The 27,926-nt window shown below is 41.1% G+C and overlaps 1 protein-coding gene across 1 annotated transcript; it reads left to right on the forward strand.

Moving 5' to 3' along the window:
• Positions 1-414: 414 nt before the first annotated feature.
• valopa (vertebrate ancient long opsin a) lies at positions 415-27,444 on the forward strand. The gene is made up of 5 exons (XM_050071163.1): positions 415-793; positions 3,597-3,807; positions 14,569-14,686; positions 16,708-16,941; positions 27,208-27,444. Exons 1-5 carry the CDS (start codon positions 430-432, stop codon positions 27,442-27,444), a joined length of 1,164 nt encoding a protein of 387 aa, XP_049927120.1. The 5' UTR covers positions 415-429.
• The last annotated feature ends 482 nt before the right edge of the window (positions 27,445-27,926 follow it).

Here is a 27,926-nt window from a genome sequence, read left to right on the forward strand (position 1 = left end):
CAGCAGCAGCAGCGCCGGAGCCGCCTATATAAGAGCTTCCAAGATGCCACTGATCGGTCATTCATGCACTTGCTGCCAGCGCTTTTCAAGACATCGCCTCTGCCCGCACCGCGCAACGTGTGCTCCACAACTACACGCCGCTTTCACACGTAGACCCACGCTTTCCAACAAGCTCAACTCAACATTTCTCTCTCCCGTGCTCCAATATGCGCGTCAGGCAACCCGGATTGCAAGAAAAGAACAGGAAGAGTCCCAGGGCGCACATGATGCTCCAGAGCGCAGGCAGTGGCGTGTTTAACGCAGACTAGTGAGCGCGGCTGTTCAGGAGTGACTCCACATGAAGTTGTGAGTGTGAGAAAAAGAGAACAAACAGGATTTTTGTCTCGGTTAGGGTCACCAAGCAAGTAGCCTACACTCTGGGCATGGACAATGGATACTTTAAGTGTGCCAGTGAACGCTGTGTCCTACACTGTGGCAGCTGAACTCTCCACTACTGATGATCCCTTTACTGGACCCATCAGGAACATCGCGCCGTGGAACTTCACTATCCTGGCCGTGCTCATGTTTGTGGTCACCTCGCTGTCTCTGAGCGAAAATTTCCTCGTCATGTTTGTCACATTCAAGTACAAACAACTCAGACAACCCCTGAACTATATTATAGTTAATCTGGCCATCGCTGACTTTCTGGTCTCCCTCATCGGTGGAGTAATAAGTTTCCTGACAAACGCCAGGGGTTATTTCTTCCTCGGGAAATGGGCTTGTGTCCTGGAGGGGTTTGCTGTTACTTTTTTCGGTAGGTTTACCTGTGTTTTTCCTCTGGTACTCTAATTGCAGGGCTGCCTAAGACAACTTCTATAGTAACTGTAGGTGTCAGTGTTGGAGCTTTTTATACATAAATTGCAATAATGTGTGTTGACTAAAACAGCTCCACATGGCACATACTCAGACTTCCATCAGCGCTGACTTCAACATCTGTTCATAAATCAGGGCATCTGGGAGGGAGATGACGTAAAAGTGACAAATCACTTCCACTACAACTGCTGCCAAAATGAAAAAGTTGACTGAGGGACAGGGTGTCAGTAACTTTTCTCAGCTTCTCTGAGCGTTTATATCTGAATTTTATATAAAAAATAAGCAATCCTTTGCTGTGTCAGAGCAGGTAATGGATACTAAATGAATACTTTAAGAGCAATAAGTGAAATTCACAATGATAGAACGCAGCAAAACCATCATATGAACTACATAGGAATGATTTTAAAGGTGTTTCAATTGTGTATGCAAATAAAACCTTCTTGTTTAATCAGCTCTAGAAATTAAAGTTGTAAATTTATTGCAGGTTGTACACTGCACCCTTTGCCGCTCATCTCCTATAATGCAGCTCTGCAAGTCTAATTTGTATTATGGAGCATGTGGCAAACTAAAACTAGATGATTTGAATGATTACCATTGTGGAGTATCATCTCATTTTAAATTGTCAAGATATAAGGTGAGAAACTTCACTGAGTTCAGGCACCAGTTGAAAAAGTCACCGTAATGTCTGACTCAGTGGTAACTGGTGGTGATTTTATGAGCCCTTTTGGCAGATTTTGCAGAAACTGTACCTGCATGATAGTTTGTATATGCATAAAAACAGACAGAAGGATCAGTAACAAAAGCCCAATGTGAGTTGTTAAGGCAGAATTCAAAGCCATACTCAGGAGCCTCCTCACATACTGCAGTGCATGACTTGCCATAAGTAGGTTACCGGCACCGTGACAACCAATAACATTTAACAAAGTCAGTGGATTGGTTTCCTGGTCTCTACTGAAGCTCTGTTTAAGACTGAATACAAAGATTCCCAAAGTTGGTTCCTGGGCATCTGGTGAGTGGTCCACAGTACATTTAATCAAAAGAGGAGAGAATACTTGGTTAATTGAGGAAAACGCCCCTTATTAGATTTGGTAACCAAGTTTGTGCATTCCTATTTTGGCAACTTGGAAAACATACAGAGGAGTGGCAGGAAGTCACAGGATGTCTTTATTACAGACGTCAAAGTGCCAGATTTCTTATAAAATATTAATTTATAATGAATGCTTAGGAGAATATAATGAGTCTCATTCTATAACAATGTAATTAGATGACTTTCACTTAAAATAGTTGACCTTGTGGCGCTTTAATGAGGCAGCTTTGGTCCTTATAATGACTTACAATATCCCGTATGGTTTGCCAGACCTGCATTACATTGTACGTTGAATTCATATAGCCCAGGTAATTGACTTCACATACTGAAACTACATAACAACAAAATCCTAAAGACAATGAATTAATCTAAATACAGTATGATGTATGGCTCTTAAAGATTATGGATATATTGCATATCAGCTCTTGGTGTATTGGGTGTAGTGATGCCTTTATTTATTGCACAAAAGAATCCCATTATTCATGATTATGGAAAACAGTATTGCAGGGCAAAGAGCGCTCTGGCACATGGCCACTAAAAAACACATTTTGTTAGTGGGATGAGAAGCTGGCGTGATGCTAAAAGAAACCATCTGATGTAATAAATTATCACTGAGGAAGCAAATCAATAGTCCACTGAAGTGAGGATTACATCTTCAAGGAGGTTGGGGAGAAAAGCCACTCCAATTTCAGTCTGGACAGCAGCTTCAGTGATTGACAGCCGTGTGGCGCTGCTATCACCTGAGTGTGTGTAGGGGGGTGTATGTGAGGAAATTAGAAAGTGATTAAGCTGAGCTAGCTCTTCCTAATGAGCAAGTTGGATGCTGTACTTAATAGTTTGCACAGGGTGAGAATATTTTGTTTCTGCCTATTTTTAGTTGTTTTTTTAGATACACACACCTGTGCTTTACAGATAAGTACATTTAAAAGTTTTGGCCAGAATAGTGGATGGTTCTCTGAAAAAATCCACCCTTTGATGGCCAATTTGAGCCCACTTTAAAAAGCTACAAAGCAGCACTTAAGTATTGGTGTTAATTGTATTAATGGTCCTTTACAGAGGCTCTTGTTTAAATGTGACATAATTGAACACCCTGGTTTCCACCTCTTCCCTTTGTCCTCTCCAGTGAGTCCAGTAGGCAGACACTAAGAGTACCTGGCTGTGCAGAGATAGGTAATTAACCAGTCTGTGAAAGTGACTTATTACCATAATTAAAGTCGTCTTTTTTTAGCCCATTAGGAGGCAGCCTAATGCACCCACCCAGGATCATTAAACTATTTCTAGCAACAGTACCGCCACTTGTGCCTCTGCACGGTACAGCAGTGTGATACTATGTCAAAAATTAAGAAATGTGGGGGATGTATAACCAGGCGATCCCAGTTGGATAAGCTCCAAAAGCCAGTTAAGAAACTAATGAAGTGTCACACTCTGGTGAAAGAGGGAGGCGATGTCAAAAAGATGCAGATACACACATTGTTCTCAAATATTGTAACATTCCAGAAAACAATATCTTCAGGTTTATTACTTTCAGATAAATGAAAAGCACAGAGCCATGATTTTCATAGATCAAAGAACAAATTCCAGGACTTAGTGGTGTGTGCTTCTGACTGCTGTTGTCTCACTGAGCTCCCACACACTGACCTCCTGCTGTTTGCTTCAGGGATTGTGGCCCTGTGGTCCCTTGCTGTTCTGTCCTTCGAGCGATTCTTTGTGATCTGCCGACCTCTGGGGAACATCCGACTGCAAGCCAAGCATGCGATCCTGGGTCTGCTGTTCGTCTGGACCTTCTCCTTGATCTGGACCTTCCCTCCGGTGCTGGGCTGGAACAGATACACTGTAAGCAAGATCGGAACAACCTGTGAGCCTGACTGGTGAGATATAAGCTTTTTAACATTTCCAACAAAGAACTTTGAGATATTGATCTTAAAGGGTCCATTCACCTAAATCACAGAAATGTATTTTCTCACTTAATCCTCACTGTGGATGTTTTTGGGTTGCAATTTCTTAGTACTGGATAAATCAGCCCAGCGAAAACTGCTGAGAGTGAGGTTTGTGAATTATTGATGGACATTGTTTCTGGAATGACACGTTACTGTGTGATTTTCAATTGTCATTTTTAGTGCTGTAATCAGCTCCATTGTATTGGGCTGGAAGCACAAGTTTTAGAGCACAATATTTAAAAAGTCCAACCAGAAAACTGAGGAGTAAATAAGAAATACATGTTTTTGTGTCATTTGGCTGAAGTGACCCTTTTATTTTAACTCACATCATACACTGCTGCAGAGATAAGAGTTGTTTTATTAAGTTTGTGAGTCACAACTGCAGCCTAAAGTATGTAAAGCAAGCAAAGTTGTTTGTTTTTCACACCATGCGCACACACATATTTCTAATATATTTTTAAGAAGCAAAAATGTATTACAGAATCAAGTCCTGTTTTTCTAACCTCAAACAAAACCCAAACCTTAAAAGCCACCACTTGGGGGCAGCACAAGAAGGTTCAAGGTTCACCTTTATTGTCATGATATTTTAACTCCTACCTCTAACCCTAATTGTTAGGGTTAGGGGAAGGTGAGGTGTATTATATAGAATTGCACAATAAAATGCACTTGTAGCCCTCTCCACACTACACACAGAGCTTTCTGTACCAGGGCCGTGCACATCCTGTGCCAGCTTGTTATTTTTCCAGCAGTATGAAGATGTAGATGCAAAGCGCTTGTGTAAAAATTCACTTTTGCATCACTGCATTACATGATGCTAATGTCAAATTAAAGAATTTCTTTAGGCTACAAAATAAATATGTGTGTTAAATGTCACTGTATACACTAGTGGAACAACACTGAGCTCATATGTCCAAACTCAACAAAAAACACATTCATTATAAATATAGAATCACCCTCCTCAGTATAGCCTTAATACGATTAACCAGAGAAGAGGACAAAACTCTGATATTAAAACACGGCTGCGGGTGCAACCACCACCACAGACATTAAAGGAAATAGAGAGACTGCACAGTTTTTACACACTTTGCAGCACGTGCACACACACACACACACACACACACACACACACACACACACACACACACACACATACACACATTGTTGTCCTCCATACAGTGAGTTACAACGATCACTGATTTTGTTGATGTATTCACCTGCCTGTATGGCATACAAAAGTCTTTCACAATTTGTATTAGGTTTAATTTGTCTGCTTAATCATTCTCAGTGCATTCTATAACTATCCAACTCTGCCTCTCTATCTATCCTAGTGCATTCCTTAAAAGTTTTTAAACCTTTTGAGCTGACTGAGGCTTTGCAGTCACAACATAACATGGGTTGTCAAGAAAAAAAAAGGCAGAAAGGCCTCACACACCTCACTGAAGGTAGAGGTTCCCAGGTAAAGCAAAATTTACTGCTGGAGGATCCACCACAAGCATTTTAGCGCATAGACCCAGCGTGCAACTGTTGGTCAGGCAACATTGTGGATGTGTTTGACTTGGGTTAGTTAGCATGCTCTCCAGGTGCAGCATTAAACCAGTGACCATTAGGGTACATGCAACCTTATTTTTCATTTATTCCAAGGTACACCACAAAGCACAACATTACATATACATGACATCACCCTTAACTTTATTGCATTGTTGTGCTTTTTTGTAGTGTTCACTAACTGCGAGCAGCTGATTGTTGAGGAGATCAAAGTGAGCATAGAAGGCTGTTAAGCTCACTGGCAACAAGACCTCACACATGGAGACACGACCAATTTTGTAGCCTGTGATGGTCTGATTGTTGGTGTTATTGGTGTTGAGCTCCAGTCTCTCCTGGTGCCTTCACTTTGCCTCCTAGAAGCCCGCTTTTAGTCTTGTTCTGCTTGATAACAAAAAGGCAGCCTTTTCTGACTGGAGAATGGTTTTATTGTCATTGTAATTACCACATCATCAACACATTTGCTGATGTGCTTCGTCCTGGCATGAATATGGAAAATACTGTATATTGTAAAATTCATGATTACTGATAAGAAAGATAAATGTTTCAACCCCCCCAATCTGTTATTTAATAATTTGCACTATGATTGCAGCAGCTTTAAACTGCTTCAAACTCCTAGCCCTAACCTTAACACCAGAGTTTAAAGGAATACTTCACCTACAGAATGACCATTTGTATATCAGTTACTCACTGTGCATTACTTTGACGTTGTGGAAAAAAACAACTTTTTTTTCCCCCTCATGCCTCTATGGTGAACGGAGAATATATCAGAAGTAAATGGGGTCCACTTTTAACAACTATATCAAAACTTTTTTTTTTTCAAACTCTCACTCAACCTGTGCAATGTAATCCAAGTCTCATTTGTCCAGTGGTATGCTCAGTACTTTCCAAACACATGCATTATTAGTAAAATGTTAAGATTTAATATACCGCTGTACAAACAGACTCACGCAGAGATAATGAGTGTCTCGATTGGGCACGATCAGGGTGCATTTTAGCAAAAGCGTAAGCATACAACTGGATAAATGTGCCTTGTATTATGCTGCACAACTTGTGTAAGACTTTGTAAATGGTTGTTTTGATGTACTTTTGCATTCATTCATTTTTTTGGATTCTCCACTTGTCATGGATACATGCAAGAAAAATAAAGTTTTCTTCGGGAATTCATGGCAACACTTAGTGAGTAATTGACATACAAATTACCATTTTGCGGGTAAAATATTCCTTTAATCCGCGGTGATTTAACTTACCTTTAGCCAATAAATAACACTGTATTTCCTTCTTTCTTACCACACACCTTGAACACAGATTATAGACATTCCATACTCAGCCCTGTGGCTTAGATCTACATCGCTGCTTCCATCGTATTAGCTCACACTGTGTGAATGTGTCTTATGGAAAAGTCAAGAAACAGGTCAGCTCTGACCTTGGCCCTGAGGGTGCCATCTAGGTAATGCTATTTACACGTAGCTGCTTTGATCAAAGTTGTGCTGATAGGGTGCTGAGTGTTTGCCTCAAGCCCTGTAAAGGAACCATCGCTTAGATAACACACGGCAGGAATGAATGCTTCAGACAATACAATTAAGAGATCACCTTATGGTGATACACAGCACATAGATGACCCGCTCCACCTCTGGCTGCACCAAGCATGAGTTCTGTCATAAAGCATTTGGTTAACAGCGGGAGCGCAAACAGCACAAGTGTTGAAGGTCCAGAATATTGCCACATGCACAGCCTGGTGCATTTTAAAATCCTCATTTATGTGCATCTTTTTATCTCTGGATACTCGCAGATATTCAGCACTGGGCAGCTTCGGAATGTTAAAAGAGCAAATATGCAAGGTTTTGAAGGATTGTGCACAAGGACTGTCAGTAGGTGGCTGCATCCTTGGTGAGGGGTTTGGATAAAATCTACCATATCAGCTATGCTGCTGACTTTCTTCCAGATCCCTTCCAGAGCTCAGGTATTGTGTATTTATTACAAAGACATGCACAGATGAAGGTTGCCAGCTCATTTCCCTGGACTTGCATTGTGATTCTTTAGAAGCATGGAGGTTGTCAAGTAGGCAACAATGATATTATCACAGGTTGAAAACTGATTATTTATTTATTTTTTTTTTAAACGAGATTAGCACTGCAGTTGTGCGTTGGAAATTTGAAAACTGAAGAGAAAGTGGTGGCTGATGTAAGATTTTATGCTGGTAAACAGCATTAAAGTGGTTTGAATACAAGGTTGTAAAAATGTAAAACCTGTGTCCCACAGTTGTAGTATCCAAAAAGACCTCCCAAAATCTCTTTGAGATGATTTAAATGCTGTCCCGCTGATATGCTGAAGTGGCTTTTTAAGTCACTGAACCTCAAATGACCTTGGCCTCCTGACCAAAAGATGGAGCTGATGGGGAAACTGAGTGCTTCATTCTGTCAAGTGCATCAACAGCGATTGATGCTGCTCTTTATCTGGGCAGTTCATACATTTCAGTTCAATGCAGAGACCCAACTGGTTTAGTCTGATGCATTTTCTGATCTATTATGTCACACACCTGAAATTTGATGGCTGATTATATTGAATGAACTAGAGATGTCAGTTTTGGTTTGGGGCAGTATTTCCACAGAGACACTGTTGGGTCAGGACAGCGTTACTAGTGGTGATTGTCGAATGAGTGGTGCAACAAGGAAGTCTCACCCGACCTGGGTGGTGCACAGTCATGGATGTATTAAGAGACCTTGATACAGCATTGAAGGCAGGACCCTTGCTCAGTGGTGCATGAAGCCCAAAAGGTTCTTTTTCTGTAGTATGAAATTAAATCGGATGATCACTGCTTCCGCATCATTGGGACCGTAGAGCAGGCGCACTTGAGACATCTGGCGGCTTAGCCAGCTACTTCCGGTTTACCACTCCGCTAACTTGAAGTTGGATAAAATAATTTAATCAGTCTCTTCAAGACTTCCCAAATCAAATTGGACCAGATGGATTAAATATGGATAGTGAAACAAGTGATTTCATGGGGGGTTTGAACTCAAAAAATTGTATCCATGAATTTACAGGTGTCTCTTTCTCAATATAAGTCAATGGTGAAAAGTATTTTTGGGTCCAGTGGCGTCATGTGACAGACCTGCAGTGCCACTGTTTGGCCACTACGAAAGTTGGCATCAAAGCTTGGCTCACTTTCTGGGGGCCTGTGCACGGTGTAGTAAACTTAAGAGCAGCAAAATTAACTTACGGAACAACATATGTAACCGATTGAAAATATTTGTAGTGGTTAACCAATTATTCAGTGGCATAGTGGATATATACAGGGTAAACCCACCTCTTTTTCTACCTGTTTACAGTATACCCACACATCAGCTAAAAAGACATTGGAATATATAGGCAGTATACGTATTTCCTCCTTGGTAACCTACCCATCTACCTGGTAGTTGATCCACCTCATCAACAACCACTACACCACTGCCATTAGCAGTTAACCACTGACATCCCGACAATGCTCAAATTCAACTATGCACATCTCGAAACGAGAGACTTTCAAATTGGAGGGGCTTTCCCCCATGTTTTTCGGGCTTCTTCTGCATGTGGCAGGGGCCATATAAACTAACCATATGTATTCTTTAAACTATGGAGGGAAAATATGGTGAGTCCATGTGGAGCCACTTGAGCATAACCAAAGGGTGCATGACTGTCTGCAGGGTTGCAATTAGAAGGAAAATAAGCAAAAAATTGCATTTTCATGGAGAAAGTCTGAATGATTCAGGGGGCCTAGAGTTGCACATGGATCCCAGAACATGTGCATGGGTTTACAGATAATTACAGTTTCAGAGCCTCAGTTGAGCTGCAATCACAGGGCCCTCAGAGCGTCCCTGCCTGTTCAGTTATTTTGTGAAGATATACCTAACAAATCCCTCACAACTCTGCTGTGTTTTCTAGCAACAGTAAGGCCGTGGCCACTCACCTGAATGATTTATCAAAAAAAAAAAAAACAACAACAACAAAAAAACAATTTGAACAAATCAAGCACATCTTTGTGCATCAAGAAATACTATTTTGAATGTGTGTCACCTGATAATAAATTCATTAGGAACAAGGTGTGAATCAATCCATCACAAATGTGTGCAGACCACACTTCCCTGGTTCAGCAGGGACTAAGATGCATGCATACACACACACACACACACACACACACACACACACACACACACACACCACTCTGTCTGCCAGGTAGTTCCTTACACATTAACCTGGAGCTTGTTTCATTTGACAGCAGTAGGTATTCTCATGGAAATTACATAATTAATGTAAATTACTGGCCTCGGGGACCCTAATTGTGTCACAGAGATTTGTCTCAGCTGTGAAATTTCCCTTTTAACTCAAGCTCAAATGAGGTGCAAAATTGTCATATTTCTCTGTAGCCAGATAAAAGCCTTTGAATGTCAAAATGACATTTCACAGACAGCTCATAGCAGGGAAATTGCAGAATTGTTCACCATTTTCTACTTAAAGGGACACACAAGCGTTCTCAAACAAATGGTATGGCATGTTTTCAGCTTTTTTTGTGGGGGAGGGGGCGCATGACCCCCTCAATATTGCCTGCCCTTCCAAATAAAAACATGAATGTGGTCGAGGACTTTTATTTTGAAGGACAGTTACAATGTGACTCATAGCTTTTATTTTGAAGGACCACTATGGTGGTCAGTAGTAGTAGTAGTGTACAGTAGGTTTTGCAATCAAAAAACAGATCTGAGAGCAAAAGTATCAATATTGCAATCAAAAAATGTTTTATTGCAAGTAAAAAATAATCGATTAAAAAATACAAATCCTAAAGTTTTGTTTGCGAGTCATTCTGACCGGCCGGTTCTGAACCTCCGTTGGCAGGCCCGTCGCTGCTATCGTGGTAGGGTAGTTGGGGTAGCTAGCAACAGTAGCAGCCTCCTTCGTTAGTCATTAGGTCGAGCAGCTGGATATGCCATCCAAAGAGAGCGGATAGCACACTCACAAATAAAGTTAGTGTGACATATAGGGTATTTATGTGTATCTGCCCACTCAATTGTGACATTATTTTATGCATATGATAGCAATTTTGTATCTTTACAGATACCATACAGATACCCCCCATTCAATTTAAAGCATAACTGATTTGAGTAAAGGCACAAGAGCAAATCTGGGTATATAAACAGTTGGTTTACGCTGCGTTCTTCAGTTGGCAGTTACACCTAGAGTAAAGCTACTGTAGACCAGCAAAATCACTGTTTTTTTTTTTTCATTTATTCTTTCAGGTGGGTAAATGTCACCTAAGCACCTTCAGATTTTAGCAGTGTACCCTTAATAGATAACTTATTTATATAGTTTGTATTGTGCTTCGTGATATTGTTTGAGTGAACTGTAACGTAAGGTAACTGCATACGAGTGGATACAACCGTCACTAATGTAGTGTTGTCACGATACCAAAATCTTTGTTTCGGTACCAATACCAATATGAATTTCGATACTTTTCGATACTCTTCGGTACTTTTCCTAAGGAGAAGTCCTTTTGGATACAAACCTTTAGAACAATAAATAGTAGGGGTTTAACGATACCAAAAAAATCATGGTTTGGTAAGTACCTAAGTACGGACGTCATGGTTTGGTAACTCAAATGTCCCACCAAGTTTGTGTTGTGTCGTGTTGTCTCCCAGACTTTCTCTTGTCTTTTTTCACATGCGCCAGCTGCGAATGTTGATACAGGTGTTGTCATACACACCACATGTGCAATCTGTGCTCCAATAGGACCAGAAAGGTGTTTGTGTGCATAATTGAGTAAAAATAAATTAACTAAATTAATGAACTGAATCAATTTCAAAGTACCGGTATTTTCCAAATGCTGTATAGTACCGTTTGGAATACTCTAGTACCGCGGTACTATTTTAGTACCGGTATACCGTGCAACACTACACTAGTGGTAGCGTAGTTCCTCAGGGACTTAATCTGTTATTACTTTAATTTTGACAATCTAACTTGCTAAGGGTGTAAGGACTGTAACTGGTGGTAGCTATTGTTGATTTTGTTTAAATATGTTGAATTATAATTTTATGGGTTATTGTTTTTTTCGGACGATTATGCTAAGCTAACTAACGCTAATGTCGTTAGCAACGGTAAACATTCACATATGGGCTAAGTGCATGATGCAGAATCAAGCTTAATTGTAAATATAGTTAAGATACACTGTAATTAACACAGGATGTGGGATTTTAGCAGTAAGTAAACTTTTAGAAAAGAGCTATTTACCGTCACCAAAAGTGTAGTTGCGTGTGGCCAAATCGCATAGAATAATGCACGTTTTCAGAAGTACACGGGTCCATGGGGACTAGGCCTAATAATAGCAAGAATGTTTTATTTGAACTGGTGCATGTAGATTGCTTTTGTTTACCCAGGGCAGAACTATTCGAGGGAGTAACAGTTAGTACCGTCGATGCCCTGGCGTGTAGCAGTAATGCCGACTGTCAAGCGTTTCCAGTCGGAGAGAGGGAATCGTGGGTGTAGCCCACTTTGTATGTAGCCACGTCAAACCCACCAATAGAAACTCTTCTCTCATCCATCCCCACCCATTAAGTACAGTTAAACTTGCAAGCAAAACTTTAACTCGCAAGCAAAGAGGACTGATCTGCAAGCAAAACTTTTTAACGTGCAAGCAAAGAGGACTAATTTCTCTCTCTCTCTGGCTGGCTGGCTTGCTCGCACACACACACACACACACACACAAACACACACACACACACACACACACACACACACCAGGCCACCTCCATCGCGAGGGAGGTGCGTGAGGCAGGCAGGCAGGCAGGCCGGCCAGCCCGTTCTGCCGCCATAGCCGGAGTACTGCGGTATGAAGGTAACCACAAAAGCAGTACCGCGGCTCATGTTTACTGCAGTAAGTTACTGTCACCGCGAATACCGCCCAGCCCTACTTGGGCCTAACTTATTTGAAGAGAAGTTCACATCGACGGCCTTTCTGGGATGCAAACAGGTTAATCACCAAGTCATTTAAGTCCGATGATTTTTGGATGAGGTCCCGCTCAATAGACAGCATTTAAAATAATCCACCTCGTTCAGCATGATGCTAACGCAATTCACAAGACTCAACGCTCACTCTCCCACTACAGTAACAGCGGGCAGGCCCTCACTGTACTTCCACGCACAACGTCATTGGCCAAAAGTCAGTGACCTGGGCTGAATTAATTTAGCCCAACTGGACAGTAAATCAAGGGGGCTTGTCACGACACCTGCCACTCACGATGTGACAACAATGATTGGAAGCTGATTCTAGGAGTATGGGCTGTACAAAATCAGCCCATTTAGATAAATCCTGCATTTGTGTGACTATTTTATTGCTGTTGCTGCTATAAGTTCCACCAAATACAATCAGTTCTAAGGTCCAATAACATATACTTTAATATTTTCTTTAATTTAATAACTTTCTCGTCTTTATTGTAAAAGATAGGCAGGGCTTAGCCCTGCTAGCCCATTTATACCAGCCGTCTCTGGGCAGTATGCAGAAGAGGCGATGTTGAAGCTCCAACAGAAAGGGAAAGCTGGCTTCTCCTGCAGAAAACATGGCAGAGGCTGCTCTAATACAGCTGTCTCTCCGTGCCACCTTTACTCTGTTTGGGACGGTCTCCTTTCTCCAGGATGCATCACACTAAAAGGCTCTAAACTGCACTTTATTGGACTTAGTGAAGTTAACATTTGTCATTTATGTGGACAGTGAGCAACACATTGGTGAGATTTATGCCTGATCAGAAGTGTTTTCTGTTGGTGTCTGTTCTTCACTTCAGACGAAGAGCTGTGTTCAGCTGCTTGCCTAAACTTTGTCTCATCCCTAGACAGTCCTTTACTGTGTCGTGCATAACGTGATGCACTGCAGATTATAGGGCAGATACACTGAACAAAAATATAAATGTAGCACTTTTGTTTATGCTCCCATCTTTCATGAGTTGAAGTAAAAGATCTAATACTTTTTTATGCACATAAAAGACTTATTTCTCCCGAATTTCGGTCACAAATTTGTTAAAATCTGTTTTAGTGAGCACGTTGCCAATATAATCCATAATCCATCCACCTGACAGGTGTGGCAGTTCCGTGAATTTGGCAGTACATCCCAATATCGTCACAACTGCGGACCATGTGTAACCACACCAGCTTAGGACCTCCACATCTGGTGTCTTAACCTGCAAGATCACCTGAGACCAGCCACCCAGACAGCTGATGCAAAAATTGGTTTGAACAGCCGAATAATTTCAGCACAAACCATCAGAAGCCATCATGGGGAAGCTAATCTCGGTGGCTGGTCTCAGAAGATCTTGCGGTTGTGTTGTGTGATCAAACTGCACATTGAGAGTGGGCTATACTTGCATAAAAAAGTCTTAGGTCTTTAACTCAAACTGGCGAAAAATGGGAGCAAATTCAAGAGTGCTGTGTATATATTTTTGCACAGTGTAGATTTTTTCTTGAATTATTCTGACTTTATTCTCATAATGTTACAACATTTCTTCTCAAAATACTATATTGACTTTTCAGAGAGCACATATTCTATATGGAATAAGTTTTGATTGTGCAGAAAGTTTTAAACAAGCAGAGATCTAGCTGAAACAAGAGTTATTAAAGTCCAAAGGTTTATAAATGAATTGAAATGAATTCATGTATCATTTATGTGAATAAACATGCAGACACAAACAAGGGGGGAAGATTCAATCATGCCTACACATGTGTTGAATCAGCAGGGATAACATTTAATGAGAACAGTTGATCTACATGAGAATAAATATTTAAAAGCAATACAGAATGTCTGAGAGCCTCAATGCATTATATTCCATTATATTTTAAGATTTTGAATTTTCACCTGCTGCCTGAATTTTATGTTGTTTTTTTTTGTTGTTTTTTTTAATATAATTGAAGACATTTCCATCATAAATTGAGAGTGCAGAAAATTAATTGTCTGACACTCCAAATTTCCAGACCTACACCACTTCACAAACCTACACCCTTCCACAACATATCTATACCTTTCTATTGATCAAAATATTATTTGTTAAAAACTGTATTCTAGTCAGGTTTACAAGTTTGGCTATGAACCAGTTTAAAGCTCATATAATGTGCAACTAAACATTTTTGTTCTCTGAACAGGTATTCAACAAACATGATCGATCACAGCTACATCATCACTTTCTTCACCACCTGTTTCATTCTGCCCCTGGGAGTAATATTTTTCTGCTATGGAAAGCTCCTTAGGAAGCTCAGAAAGGTCGGTATGAGTTGTAACATAACAAACATGGAAATCATATATTTATAAAATGTACTTTCATGAATGCAGACTTCTACTTTACTGTATTTCTGTAATTGTAAAAGTATGTCTTTAAGCCAACCAGAAACATTAAGGGGGGCTGATGGTATGGATGGTTGCTTTGTTGTGCTAAGATTACCTTTATTAGTGTTAAATAGCAGGTACATATGTACACACAGGTTCTTTGCTTTGAATTTGAAAATGGCCCAACATGTTTAGAGAGACAGAAGTCAGCAGCAGAGACCAGAAGCAAAATTGAAGGAATCAGACTCCATCAGTGTGCTGATGGGAGGACTGCACATGAAAAAATCCACCTCCAAGTTACACAAGTTTATTGAAAATATTACCCTGATTCAGGGCTGTTATGACAGGAAATATCAGGTATTGGTCTGCAAACTGTAGCTGCTGACATTTGATGTAAGTTCTATACAACCTGCAGTAGTATTCATGAAGTCATATGTTCCTGGCATGCTTCTCCCCTTTCTCACATTTTTGACCACAGTAGCTGTGAGTATTGTGGATTTGAAATGTAGCTGCAGCTGACATATGGTGCTGTATAAAGAGTCATGCTTGTACTCAAACTGTATGTTTACTCCATTTTGACGGTTTATGCTTGCAGACAAAAAGACACTTTAAAGGCCACAGATTGGAGCCATTAAGTTGGACTTAAAGAGTCTAAAGGGACTAAGAGTCCAGATTCACATTTTTGGTGACTTTCTGTAAATGCATCCACATTACATTAAGTGGAAGTAGAGGTGCAGTGAGGGCTGTATCAGTAACAGTGAAGCTGTGCAAGGAAATGTGGTGCCAAATTAAAGGTCCCCTGTGGAGTTCTCATTTTGTTTTAGGAGATTAATCCTTTATTAAGGACATTATTGTATCTGGGAGAATCCCTACCACCAAGTAGAGTAACTGCTGACCTGCATATGACTGAAATACATTAGTGTGGCTAAAAAGAAGCTGTAAGTGTCTAATGGTAGCGTATAAGCTGTTTCAAAGGCTATATTATGTGAGACATATATGAAATCTTAGAATGAAGATATTTCAAGTCAAGGTATACTATGCAGGAATTGTCATTTACTGTTCGTAAATAGTATCACCAAAAAAAATGAAAGCTAACCCTAGATGGGCATTTAGCCACACTATATTTGTGTGTTTGCTTTGTTTTGATTTGTTTGGTTTTTTTTGTGCTGTGTCTGGGATTTTTGTAGCTTCCTCTTGGATGCGTGCCACTTACAGTTTGGCACCTGGTCTCTACCTTTTCATTAAGTCCCAACATCACCTGTGCACCATGCCCAGAAACGTCCAAACCGAAGTAAAATGAGAAGAAAATAGGAATATACAGTCTCTGCAGAGTCTCTGCAGATAAATACACCACCACAGACATCTAGTGGGTCACAAGCAAACGGCAACGTTGGGTCCCGAAAAATGAAGCCAGTGTGGAAATGCCAAAAACTGCAGTACCTCTATTCGCCACTTGAGGCTGGCTCCAAGAGCGAGTCAATCCCCATAGGCATCCACGTTAAAATTCCCAACAGTTTTAGTCTCTGTGGCTAATTTATGACAACTTTATGTGGGGTGAATTTTTCTATAGCTTAAACGTTTAAATCTTATTAAGGCTAAAATTATGCATAATTAAGGGCTGCCTCTTTGAGTGACAGGCTGTCTGCTAATAGTTTCATTTAGATCCACCCCTTACTCCTCCACAGTGCCCCCTCTCGTCCAAATCTAGTCATTAGTGGCTCCAAACCAAAATGACGACAGCTAAAGTGTCATACTCATTACTAGTCATCACTGATGATTGAGAAGGATTACTTTTGTATCAGTCTAAACATTGTTTTAAACAAAAGTCCTGCCTATTATGCCTTTAAATTATTGGCTACAGGAGTACTAAAATAAAAGTAATTAGTATCACTTTTATATCCTAATAGACTGTTAAAAAACATACTGTACAGCTAGTCATTGTTCTCTGTTTCCTTCAGGTAGCTCATGGTCGTTTGGCCAGTGCCAGGAAGCCTGAGCGGCAGGTGACCCGTATGGTGGTGGTGATGATTGTGGCATTCATGGTGTGCTGGACGCCATACGCAGCCTTCTCCATACTGGTCACAGCTCATCCAACCATCGAACTTGACCCCAGGCTGGTTTCCATCCCTGCCTTCTTTTCCAAGACAGCTGCTGTCTACAACCCAATCATCTACGTCTTCATGAACAAACAGGTAACTGAGAGTTTTGCCATTTCGTTCCTGCTCGCTTGGTTTATTCCAGTATTTTTTGTAGCACCCAGACTAGTTATAGCAGTGTAGAGGGAAGGTAGCTAAATTCCTTCCTTTGCCAGAGTTGAGACATGTCACTGTATGCAGTAGATGAAAGCTGCCGCAGAATAGTGATATGTTTTTTTCTCTTGTTGTTGGGTGTTAGCCTGTCTCTCAATAATGCATGGTGTATGAATAAATGAAACATGAAATCCAGAGAGTACAATTGTCCATGCGTGGCTCTGTTAAAAAATACATTAGCCACCTATGGTGAGGCGTGCGATTTTCCATGCCATTTACATTGTGCTGTCTAGCTCTTTTCCTCAGTGTAAGTGAGACACGCTTTGGGTGATCATTATCAACTGTACAAATATCAAGTATATTGCAGCAGCCAATAGAAAATAGCGATTGTGTGCAGTTCTTACACACAACTGTCCATGAGTTTACAGATTCATTTTGAATTTCTCTTTGATAGTTTAAGTCAGTTAGGTTTTTTTTGCCTTCCATGATGAAGACTGGGTGATTTATAGTGTTTCATCAAAAATCTAAATTACTGGATTAAACAACCTATTAACTGTCAAATGTGGCATGCTGACTCAACAGTTAACTAGTGCTTATTCATGGTAGCTGTACTAAAGAGGTCAAGCGGTGGAAACATTGACTGTAAGATAAATCTCCTGCTGGGACCCAAGTGTTGTAGTCCAGGCCATGGTCCATAAGATCAATGCCTTTTTTATCAAATAAAAATGAATTAAACACATCTAATGCAGAACTTATACTTCAGTTTCACAGTATTCACAGTGAATTGTTCAATTTTGTGTAGTTTAAAGGGGACCTATTACTGTATGCAATGTAATTTTCAGGTTCATGCTTGTATTTACGGTTTCTACAAGAATGTTTACATGCTTCAGTGGTTAAAAACTGTCTGTGCTGGAACACCTGTTTTCACCCTCTGTCTGAGAGACTCCCTTTTAGCGCCTGTCTCTTTAAGCCCCCTCTTGAAAAGTCTAGTCTGCTTCTATCGGTCTGTGTTTCTGAGTCTTCCTATCTCTGTGTCTCTGTACATCATTGCAGCTGGGATTGACTCTCATGGAGTATAGTGCTACGTTTTACTGTTAAAACTCATTATTACAAGCTTCTAAACCAGTATATCCTCATACAACGGTTCGTATGACATCCTAAGAAAATGCACACCCAACAGTTTGTATATCCTATGAATTAGTGCCCCATGAATGATGTTACATCCTCAACGTAAAGTTACAGAGGTTAGGTTTAGGCACGTAAAGGTACTGTGGTTAAATCTAAGAAAAGAATCATAGTGAGGACGTATGCTAAAATGATGCAAATTTCACTAGAATTGGGAAAGTCCTGTGCTTTGTGACCAACCCACCACCCCATCCTGCCTCCTATCTGAAGTGTTCAGGACTGCTTCTTTATTTACTCCTGTCAGTGCATTGGTCACGTGATCGCAGCCTTCCAAATTCTTGGCTTATGCAAGAATTACTGTTCATCATTATAAATTGAATAAGTATGAATTTTGGTTGGTTACTTTTCTTAGGAAAACATATGAATGGTGCATAGGAGCAGCCTTATTAAACAAAGCTGGACAAGTTCCAGCAGGAGTCTGATCTGATATTGGGGAAATTAACATCAGTTACCACGTTTACATGTTTTCTAGATGTTAGCATAAAGCCACATGTCGCAGTGTAGGCTTTGTAATGTAAATACCTGTAGTAGCGTGCCTGGAGCAGATGACCATATTAAGAAATCTGTCACACTGTGATGTCATACTGTAGCCAAGTCAGGTGGTCAGAAGCCTGAGGTTTTTGCTCATAGGGATGACTTTTATATACATTTTCCTCATATTTAAAACTTTGACCATGTTTAATATGTACATCCTTCATTGTAACATTATGTTAGACATACAATGTAGAAAAGCACAATAGGTCCTCATTAATACACACAACATCAGGTACAGAGGCACAATGTCCCATCTGGACTACATTCTGTTGAGTCTGAGTGAAAAAAAAAACAAAAAACACAACAAGATCTAAGAGTCTCTGTGTTGTTCTCGGTCAGTAAATCCAGATAGAGAACCACACTAGATTATGCTGCACTACATGTGTCTCCCCTTTTCTACTGCTTTGACTGTGGTGTGCTTAATGGAAACATGCTGTGATGTGAATCCTGTGAATTTGAAATGCAGCTGCATTTTAGGTACAGTATGAGAAAAGATACAGGTTTTTATTTCAAATGTGAACGTGTTTAGATTACGTTCCCTTTTCCTCATAATGTGCTTCTGTAGATCAAGCCTTCACACATGCTGACAAAAGAGTATTCTAAAGGCTACAGAGTGGATTTCTTGATGGTTGCACTGGCAACTGTCATTTCCATCAACCTGCACACAAGCTATAACTGCACCTACAGGACATTAAACAGTTTTTTCTCAGTGGTGACTAAGCTTTTCTTGGAAATTGTGATGCTAAGTTAAGGCACAAATTTTACGATTTTCATGACTTCAAGCAAAGTTTGCATTATTTGATTGTTTTCAAAGGTTTTCCAGCCTGTTCAGCAGTTGGACATAAAACATTTTCCAGCATTACGTAATACTATAGCAGCAGTGTAAATGATGTATGTGTCATGATGCCCAGAGTGGGACTTGAGAACAAATGCATCCCACTCTTCAGCAGAAATACACCTAACAGTATCCTTAAGCAAAACGCTGATGTCACTGATGCAGGGCTGACTGCTCCTAGTTAATTTGTATCTCTGGTAAACATGAACATGCTGTGTCCAATTTACAGATGACACATCAGTTTTCTTTACCTCTTGCTGCAGTATGGAGTTGCTGCTGTAAAAAGTTGTACTAAGAAGCTATTTTCATATGAAACTGACGTCTCCTAAAGTTGGCTGCCTCTTCATGTTTTCACCCCATTTTCACAGGACTTCATTTTCTCTGTCAAGTTTTTATTGTACATGACAGGTTTTTATTTTTTCAATAGATTCTTTATAGTCCGGCCAGCAGAGTGAACATTAAGACTGTCAAGGCAAGTTATGACAAACATGACCAAATCTATCATACAATTTAAAGTAATCTATTTTCGGATAAGGTGCTTGGCACGACGCCTAGATCAGACCTCCCTTGCCAGGGAGCTGCATGCTGTCTGCATGTCCATCTGATTGCTCCACTGCTTACTGTAGCTGCACTCACTGTTGACATGAGTCAACTAGTCACTAAGATATTGACTGGATATAATTAAGGACGGTAAGCAGCCTCAGCCAACCTGCTAGTGCTGATAGAAGTCAGCTGACCTCTAGTGCTTCCACCCTTTATCTCAGTTACATAACAGGCGAGGTAAATCAGAGTCTCAGGAGATTCCCACGGTGCATGACCGCTGCCACTTAAGCCTCATTTCCACTGCATGATATTGCCACAACTCCACTCGCTGAAACTGTTCTTTTTTAGTTTTCCATTTGTAAAAGAAAAAGCCCCAGAATCTAAAAAATGTCATCCCTCAAAATTAGGGATGCATTTATTTATTGGCTGCACATCAATATCAGCCGATATCCACCTTGTTGACTGCCACTGACCTTTTGGCAAATGAGTTGGCATTCACCGATGGCAGTGACCAATGTTTTTCTGTTGTCACATCAATTTTGTGAAGGTAAAAAAGCAGGGTTCGAGAGTAACAGCATCCTGTCATTCCAGGAACAATATAAAACGGGTTTGTGTTGAACACAGGTCTTCCCTAGGACGCTGTTGGGACAAAAGGACACAGTAAACTCACTATCGATGGGACAGAGGACATACCCTATTGGTTCCTCAATAATGCTTCATTGTGAACAGCAAATCCATGTTGATATCAGCAGGAGGAGAGCTTGTTAATGTTAGCTATAGGCAGTCAGTGGCTGCTAACGAGGCTGCGTCTACTTACATTATGATATGTTTAATGCGCTCTATTAAATAAAAATGAGTTTTAGGTGAAGGTAAATGATAATGTTTTCACGAAGTGTTCAGTTTTTGGTGAGAAACCTGTTTTCACAGCAATTCAAACTAGATATTAGAGAAGGATTTATACTTTCAGAGTATAGTGAGGATTATGATTTATACTAAAAAACGCTTTTGAAGCATCCATCCATCCATTCATTTTCATCCGCTTATCCGGGGCCAGGTTACGGAGGCAGCAGGCCAAGCAAAGCACCCCAGACGTCCCCCTCCCCAGCAACACTTTCCAGCTCCTCCTGGGGGACCCCAAGGTGTTCCCAGGCCAGATGAGATATGTAATCCCTCCAGCGTGTTCTGGGTCTACCCTGGGGCTTCTTACCAATGGGACGTACCTGGAACACCTCTAACGGGAGGCGCCCTGCAGGCATCCTAATCAGATGCCCAAATCACCTCAACTGACCCCTTTGGACATGAAGGAGCAGCGGCTCTACTCTGAGCTCCCTCTGGATGTCCAAGCTCCTCACTCTATCTCTAAGGCTGAGCCCAGCCATGCTACAGAGGAAACACTTGTATCTGCAATCTCATTCTTTCTGTCACTATCCAAATCTCATGACTCACATGTGAGGGTTGGGATGTAGATGGACCAGTAAATCAAAAGCTTTGCCCTCTGGCTCAGCTCCCTGGCGTAGCGCCTGAATCACTGCAGATGCTGCACCAAACCGCCGATCTATCTCACGCTCCATTTTACCCTCACTTGTGAACAAGACCCTGAGATACTTGAACTCCTTCACTTTAGGCAGTAAAGGCCCTGACACACCAAGCCGCCAAGCACTTCGGCGTCTGCGGCTTTTCGGCCAATTGAGCATGTTGAATCGGTGGCGGAGCTTGNCTTGAACTCCTTCACTTTAGGCAGTAAAGGCCCTGACACACCAAGCCGACGGTCGGCCGTCGACCAAAGTCGGGCCATAGGTGAGGGTCCGTCGGCCTAGTTTTTGTGGTGTGTCCCGCACTGTCGGCACTTCGGCGTCTGCGGCTTTTCGGCCAATTGAGCATGTTGAATCGGTGGCGGAGCTTGTCGGTCAGAGAGATCACTCTGATTGGCTGTTCAGGTTTTATTTGTAGCGAGTGACTCAGCTGCCCGACAGATCCGCTGCTTCTTCTGAAGTGGAGCCTGTGGAGGAAACACCGGGACTGTCTGGATGTAATGGTCCGTGGAGGTGCTGCGGTGCTCGGCTGCACAGATAGGAAACCCCTCGGCTGACAGGATGTACCACTCTCTCACTCTGCTCTCTCTCACGCAGGCGCAGAACATACGTGCCACTTGGCCGTTGGATGTAGTCCGTGTAGTGTGTTCAAATGCAACTGACACAGGGTGACGTGAGGCGACGTAGACGACGCAACAGTTGGCTTTTGTCGGCGCTAGTTCTTTGATGTCGGTTTGGTGTGTCCACACCTTAACTCTCTCCCAAACCAGAGTGGGCAATCACTTTGAAGCTGTTTTTTAAATACATAATTAATAATTAATTCATATCAAAGGTTGTTTCTTAAATGTGTACGATTGAATTTGTGCTCATTCAAAGGTAGTGTAATGAAGGCTGAATGACTTTCATAAATGGTGCATCCCTTCACAAAACTCTGCTGTGGTCAGCTGAAGAAGTACAGACATTCCTCTGTTTGGTTGCAGATGAAAGGAGTAACTGTGTCGGACTGAAAATTATGTCACAGCAGTTTCACGTGCTGTCACCATGACGGTCAGCTAAGAATCCCAATTATATTGATGGGGTACTGGGGTACTAAGTGGAAATGAAAGTGAGAAAAGTACCCGCTACCAGAAGTAAAGCAGAGTTTAGTTGAGCTGAACTATGCAGGGGAAATTAGGCATTAGAGCTGGGATATCTTGGGTCAACAGGTTGAAGGTATGAGACCAAATGTGCAAATATATATTTATCACTTCTACCAGTATTACTTAAAATCTGTTTCCCTATGAGGCTTAAGCTATTTAATCAACAGCAGAGATCTAATAATAAAGCATAAGAAAATTAAGTCTGGTCTATATTGACAGAATAAACTGTACAATGTTTTGTCCAATTAGACACTGATGTCTCTCTTTTGAGAAAATAATCTTTATTCTTCTCCTACTCCTGCTACCATGGTTTTGTAAAACAGCACAAATGCAATCCCAAAGTAAAAACCACAATCACAATTAGAAGAGAGAATGCTACTCTTTTACTTTTCATGCTCACATTTTGTCAGATGATAAAGGTAATCAGACAAGTGACCTTTGGGGTCACAAATAGCCTACAGATTGTGGAAACAGGACATTTCAGCAGAGCTCCAGCTTCACATAAAAGATCATTGTTGAGTTTGCTGTGTGAAGAAAGCAGCGTGATAAGTGATGCTTTTAGAGAGCTCAAGAGCTTCATCGTAAGCAGCTGAAACATTTACAGCCTGGTCATATCCAGAACCTGCATTACACAAAAGCACCAGTGACTTTGACCGGATGGCAGCAGAACACCGTCATTACACATCACATTGAACACATCACCATAATGCTAAAAGCATTTCAGCCTTAATGGCTTTGTCCTTGATATTTTTCACATAATGAAAAGGTACAATATAAGCACTCTGTACCTCTTCTTAAAAAGTCTGCCTTAGAATCTCATTCACTAATCTACCCAAACCAAAGTGACGCATTTGTAATCACTGGCAAAGCTCAGCCAAACAATTGCTGTTTGTAGATGGTATGCATTGATAACACTTACTCATGCAATAAACCCTGAGCTGCACTCCCAAACAATCCAAAACAGAAGAAGTACCTCAGTTGGGGCGTCAGTGGCTTGGTGGATGGTGCGGGCGCCCCATGTACAAGGCTGTTCGACTCCGGCCTGTGGCCCTTTGCGGCATGTCACTCCCTCTCTCTCTCCCTCCCTCTTTCACGCTTGACTGTCCTATCAATTAAAGGCTAAAATGCCCCAAAAATATATCTTAAAAAAAAGAAAAGAAGTACCGCAGTTTGTTGCCATCTGACAGACAGTGCATCCAATCAGCACTGAGGAATCATTGTCCAATACACACTGGCTTTAAATCTGATCGTTGTCGTGTCTACATGGCCATCGTATTTGTTCTATTAATAAGCTCTGTTACACCCGCTGTGCACTTTCTGCCCAGCAGCTACCCCAATTTGTGACCAGAAAGGGAAAGCTGTGTCACAAATGCAGCTACCCAGCACCAAATGGCAGACAAAGTTAGCTGGTGAACATAACAGAGTATTTAGAAGCTACAGAGAAAGACAGTTCCCTCAGGAGTTTGTGGTGACCAAAACACTGTTAAAATATTGGACATATATTCCCCAGGTACATGACTCCAAATGAATGGTAATTTTGCCTCATGTCTACCAGATGTGCAAATAGGCAGTTTACATATTTGCATATTTGATTTAACAACTTGATAAGGTCATACAAAGCTACCTACACCACGGTATGTTAGATGTTTTAGTTTACAGCTTACTGTCCCAAAGCAGCAAAAAAATTAGTTAATGTACGTTAGGGCTGGGCAACATATTGATATTATATTGATGTTGTGTTATGAGTCTCAGAGTTTATATATTGCAATATAGTAAGTGTTGTCTTTTCCTTGTTATAAAGGCTGCATTACAGTCAAGTTTTTGGAACTTAGCAAACTGTTCTAGCTGTCCTATTATTTGCCTTTACCCACTTAGTCGGTGCCATGCCATTTATCCAACAGCCCAAACCTCCAAAGCCCTATTAGTCTGAAAAATATCCTGTTGGACCGAAAGTCAATTTTTCTGACAGCATGTTATCCCAGAAACAAAAACCCATCGCTCCTCAGTCCCGTCTCTCCAAAATAATGCACATCCTGCAGTTAGTTTCAGTTTCCCAGTTATGTTAGAGCCACCGTACCCAAGTTGCTTTTCACTGACCCATCCCTGCTTTTCCAGGTGCTTTTGTGTCTAAAACTAACCACACATTAACCCCTGACAAAGGTAAGGTATCTGTGGTTTATAGAAACATACAATGCAAATATTTTTTCTGGTAATTGACCTATGGCTAAACCACGCCCCCCTCCACTCACTCGGACAAACTATCAACATTCAGTGACTGGCGCTATGGCAGGTGTCACAGTACACGGCATTTCGCAGGAGGCAATTGTGCAACACTATGATTGGCTCATCGCGTTTGAGGGCGGGACTTAGCCATAGGTCAATTGGGTTGTCTAACTGCAAGGATTATGTATTTTTGGAGAAACATGACTTCGGAGCAATGGGCTTTTGTTTTTGGGATGATGAGCTGTTAGAGGAATGGGCTTTCGGTCTGACATGACGTTCTTCAGACTAATGGGTTTTGGAATTTTGGGCTGTCAGAACAATGGGCAGTCCCATTTTCCAGTCCCAGTCTTTATCTCCACATTACTCATGATTTTTTATCAAAGCGTTCATTGTGTAAATATTTTGTAAAAGCACCAACAGTCAATCCAACAATCATCATCATCGCGATATCAGTATAGAGCTATTTGGTCAAAAATGTTGTAATATTTGATTTTTTCCATATCATATTTAACATACCATACATGACACTAAATGACATCTACATATCTAAGTTTAGTCCTGCGATAGTCTGGCGACCTGTCTAGGGTGTACCCTGCCTCGTGCCCAATGTCAGCTGGGATAGGCTCTAGCCCGCCCCGCGACTCCTAACAGTATAAGCGGTTATGGAAAATTAATGCTTTTTCCCCCTTTAGTCTTAGACAGTCAATAAAAAACTTGGGCCACCACATGCATTCTCAGTTCAAATACGTTTTGGTCCAGAAAAACTGAGGAATAAACAAAACATGACAATTAGTTATTTTGACAATATCCATCCCTACAGTACTGGATGCTTACAGTTATCATGGCATTGCAGTGATAAAATATTGGTGCAGGCCAATTAGGCATAATCAAAATTGGTTTCACTACCTCTGTGACCCTCTAAATCAGCTTTAAATGGTTTTAAAGAATCAGACTAAAGTACCTGCTGTAGATATTTAGGGATAATATGTTTCAGGCTATTCATGTTGCCATTAAGATGACATTTAATGACCTTATTCCCTGTGCTGGAGGGTATTAAATGCTATATTTCTTAAGGTTGGAGGAAAGAATTATACAAGTACTAGGTGTAAGAGATCAAACTGCACATTTATAGTCCCAGAGTGAACAGAGCCACAGACTACAACATTGCAGCCTTATGCTCTTTCATGACACCAGAGAGTAACAGAGGTGTTATTGCTCTTTGAAAGCATTACTGGTTAGAGGGGAGCAGTTAGGGGGCTTGTGTGTTAAATTAAATGGGTTGTTAAAGGGTCAGGAATCATGGTCCCCCCCAGGGCTTCACAGAGTGGGAGGGTCAACTCTAAGAAAAGATCAATTAGTGTTTTTAGATTTAAAGTAATGTGGAAACAAATGATTACAGGCTATTAGTGAGGGTAAGTGAGAAAAATGTCTCTGTCCAACCAAGAAGAGCTATTGACAGGCATTGTTATTCCCATTGTGTACGTGTGTGTCTAAGAGGACAATGGAGGCACAGTTGCACATAGAGCAATATGGTGGTTGATGGTCTTTGACTATTGGCAGTACAAATTAATGTGACCACTAAAAATATGCATTCTGGAATAATTGATTTCAACTGCTTAGTGAAGAGACTAGTATTTTACACTGGGACAAATGATTCAGTGTGGCATGTGCATGTGTCGACATTGCTGTGCCACCTAATGGCCATAAGTATAGTCATACATTGCTAAGCTAATATAGAGCAAGTAAGTGGGAATGCGTGCCAGGAGACAATAGCCGAAACAGATTCAGCAAGTAAATGATGGTGTATGGCCACTGCATAGACCACTGCATAGGTCACTGTAAGCTCCCTTTTTTAATCACTGGATGGCTGACACAGGCGTGTTATAAGAACTCTTCTAAGAGCACATAGCTGTAACATTAGTTGTTTCAAACTCTCTATTTCCATTGCCCAGTGTGCTCTTTGTTATCACACACCCATTGCTTTCCTTCGTTTGAGATCTGACAGCCACTCTTTGAATTACATCATCTTGTTGTACCCTCTTCTTCAGTGGCATTGACTGGAGAAATGGCACTACCTTCATCTTATCTCAGAGAACCAACATCAATATTTGATTAACAGTAGTGGATGGAAAAGCACATAAACCCAGCATCAAATGTATTTCATTACAAATCATTTCAATCAAGCTAACTGCTTTTAATTCTCTTGTTTGCTGTCCAGTTCAGGAAGTGCCTAATCCAGCTGTTCACCGGTAAGGGATCCATCCCAGACGGCAACCTGAACCAGACCTCAGAGCGACCTGGAATTACTGCAGAGAGTCATACAGGAGAAATGTCAGCCATTGCGGCCCGAATCCCAGTGGGTGGCACTGCCTCGCCCAGGTCTGATGATTCTCCAACTGACTGTGGCTCGTTGGCCCAGCTGCCCATCCCAGAGAACAAAGTGTGTCCAATGTAACAGTAAATTCATCCCAATAGGTGTTCTCTTAATGTCCACTGAACCCAAGAGTCCATAAAACCCTTCTGTAATCTAGATACAGTGTGTTTCAAAAAACTGTTTGGATAATGACAGAACTTCAAATGTTTTGTTAATTCCTTGGGGAGAGGGTGGGTAAAGTGTGAAGAACTTTTGAAGGGTGTTCATAATTGACAATGCTAGCAATTTTAAAAAATATTTAACTTGCAATTACGGAGAGTTACAAAGCATCAAATTCTAGAAAAGGTTTTGTGCTCCAGCATGTTTCGGAAGTTTATTCAATGTAAAGAAAGCACAACAAGGGGGGGCAAGAAAGAACTGTGGAGACAGAAATGCTCAAAGCTGTACCTGCTAGGTATCTTGTAAAGGTTCACTTGCCGAACACTCTGTCCAGTTATTGGAGACTATCTTGGATGTTCTTTTGGCCATCATTGCATCACATTAGAGGGCACTTGATTCGACCT

This window comes from Epinephelus moara, chromosome 19, assembly GCF_006386435.1.
Source record: "Epinephelus moara isolate mb chromosome 19, YSFRI_EMoa_1.0, whole genome shotgun sequence".
Classification (NCBI taxonomy): domain Eukaryota; kingdom Metazoa; phylum Chordata; class Actinopteri; order Perciformes; family Serranidae; genus Epinephelus; species Epinephelus moara.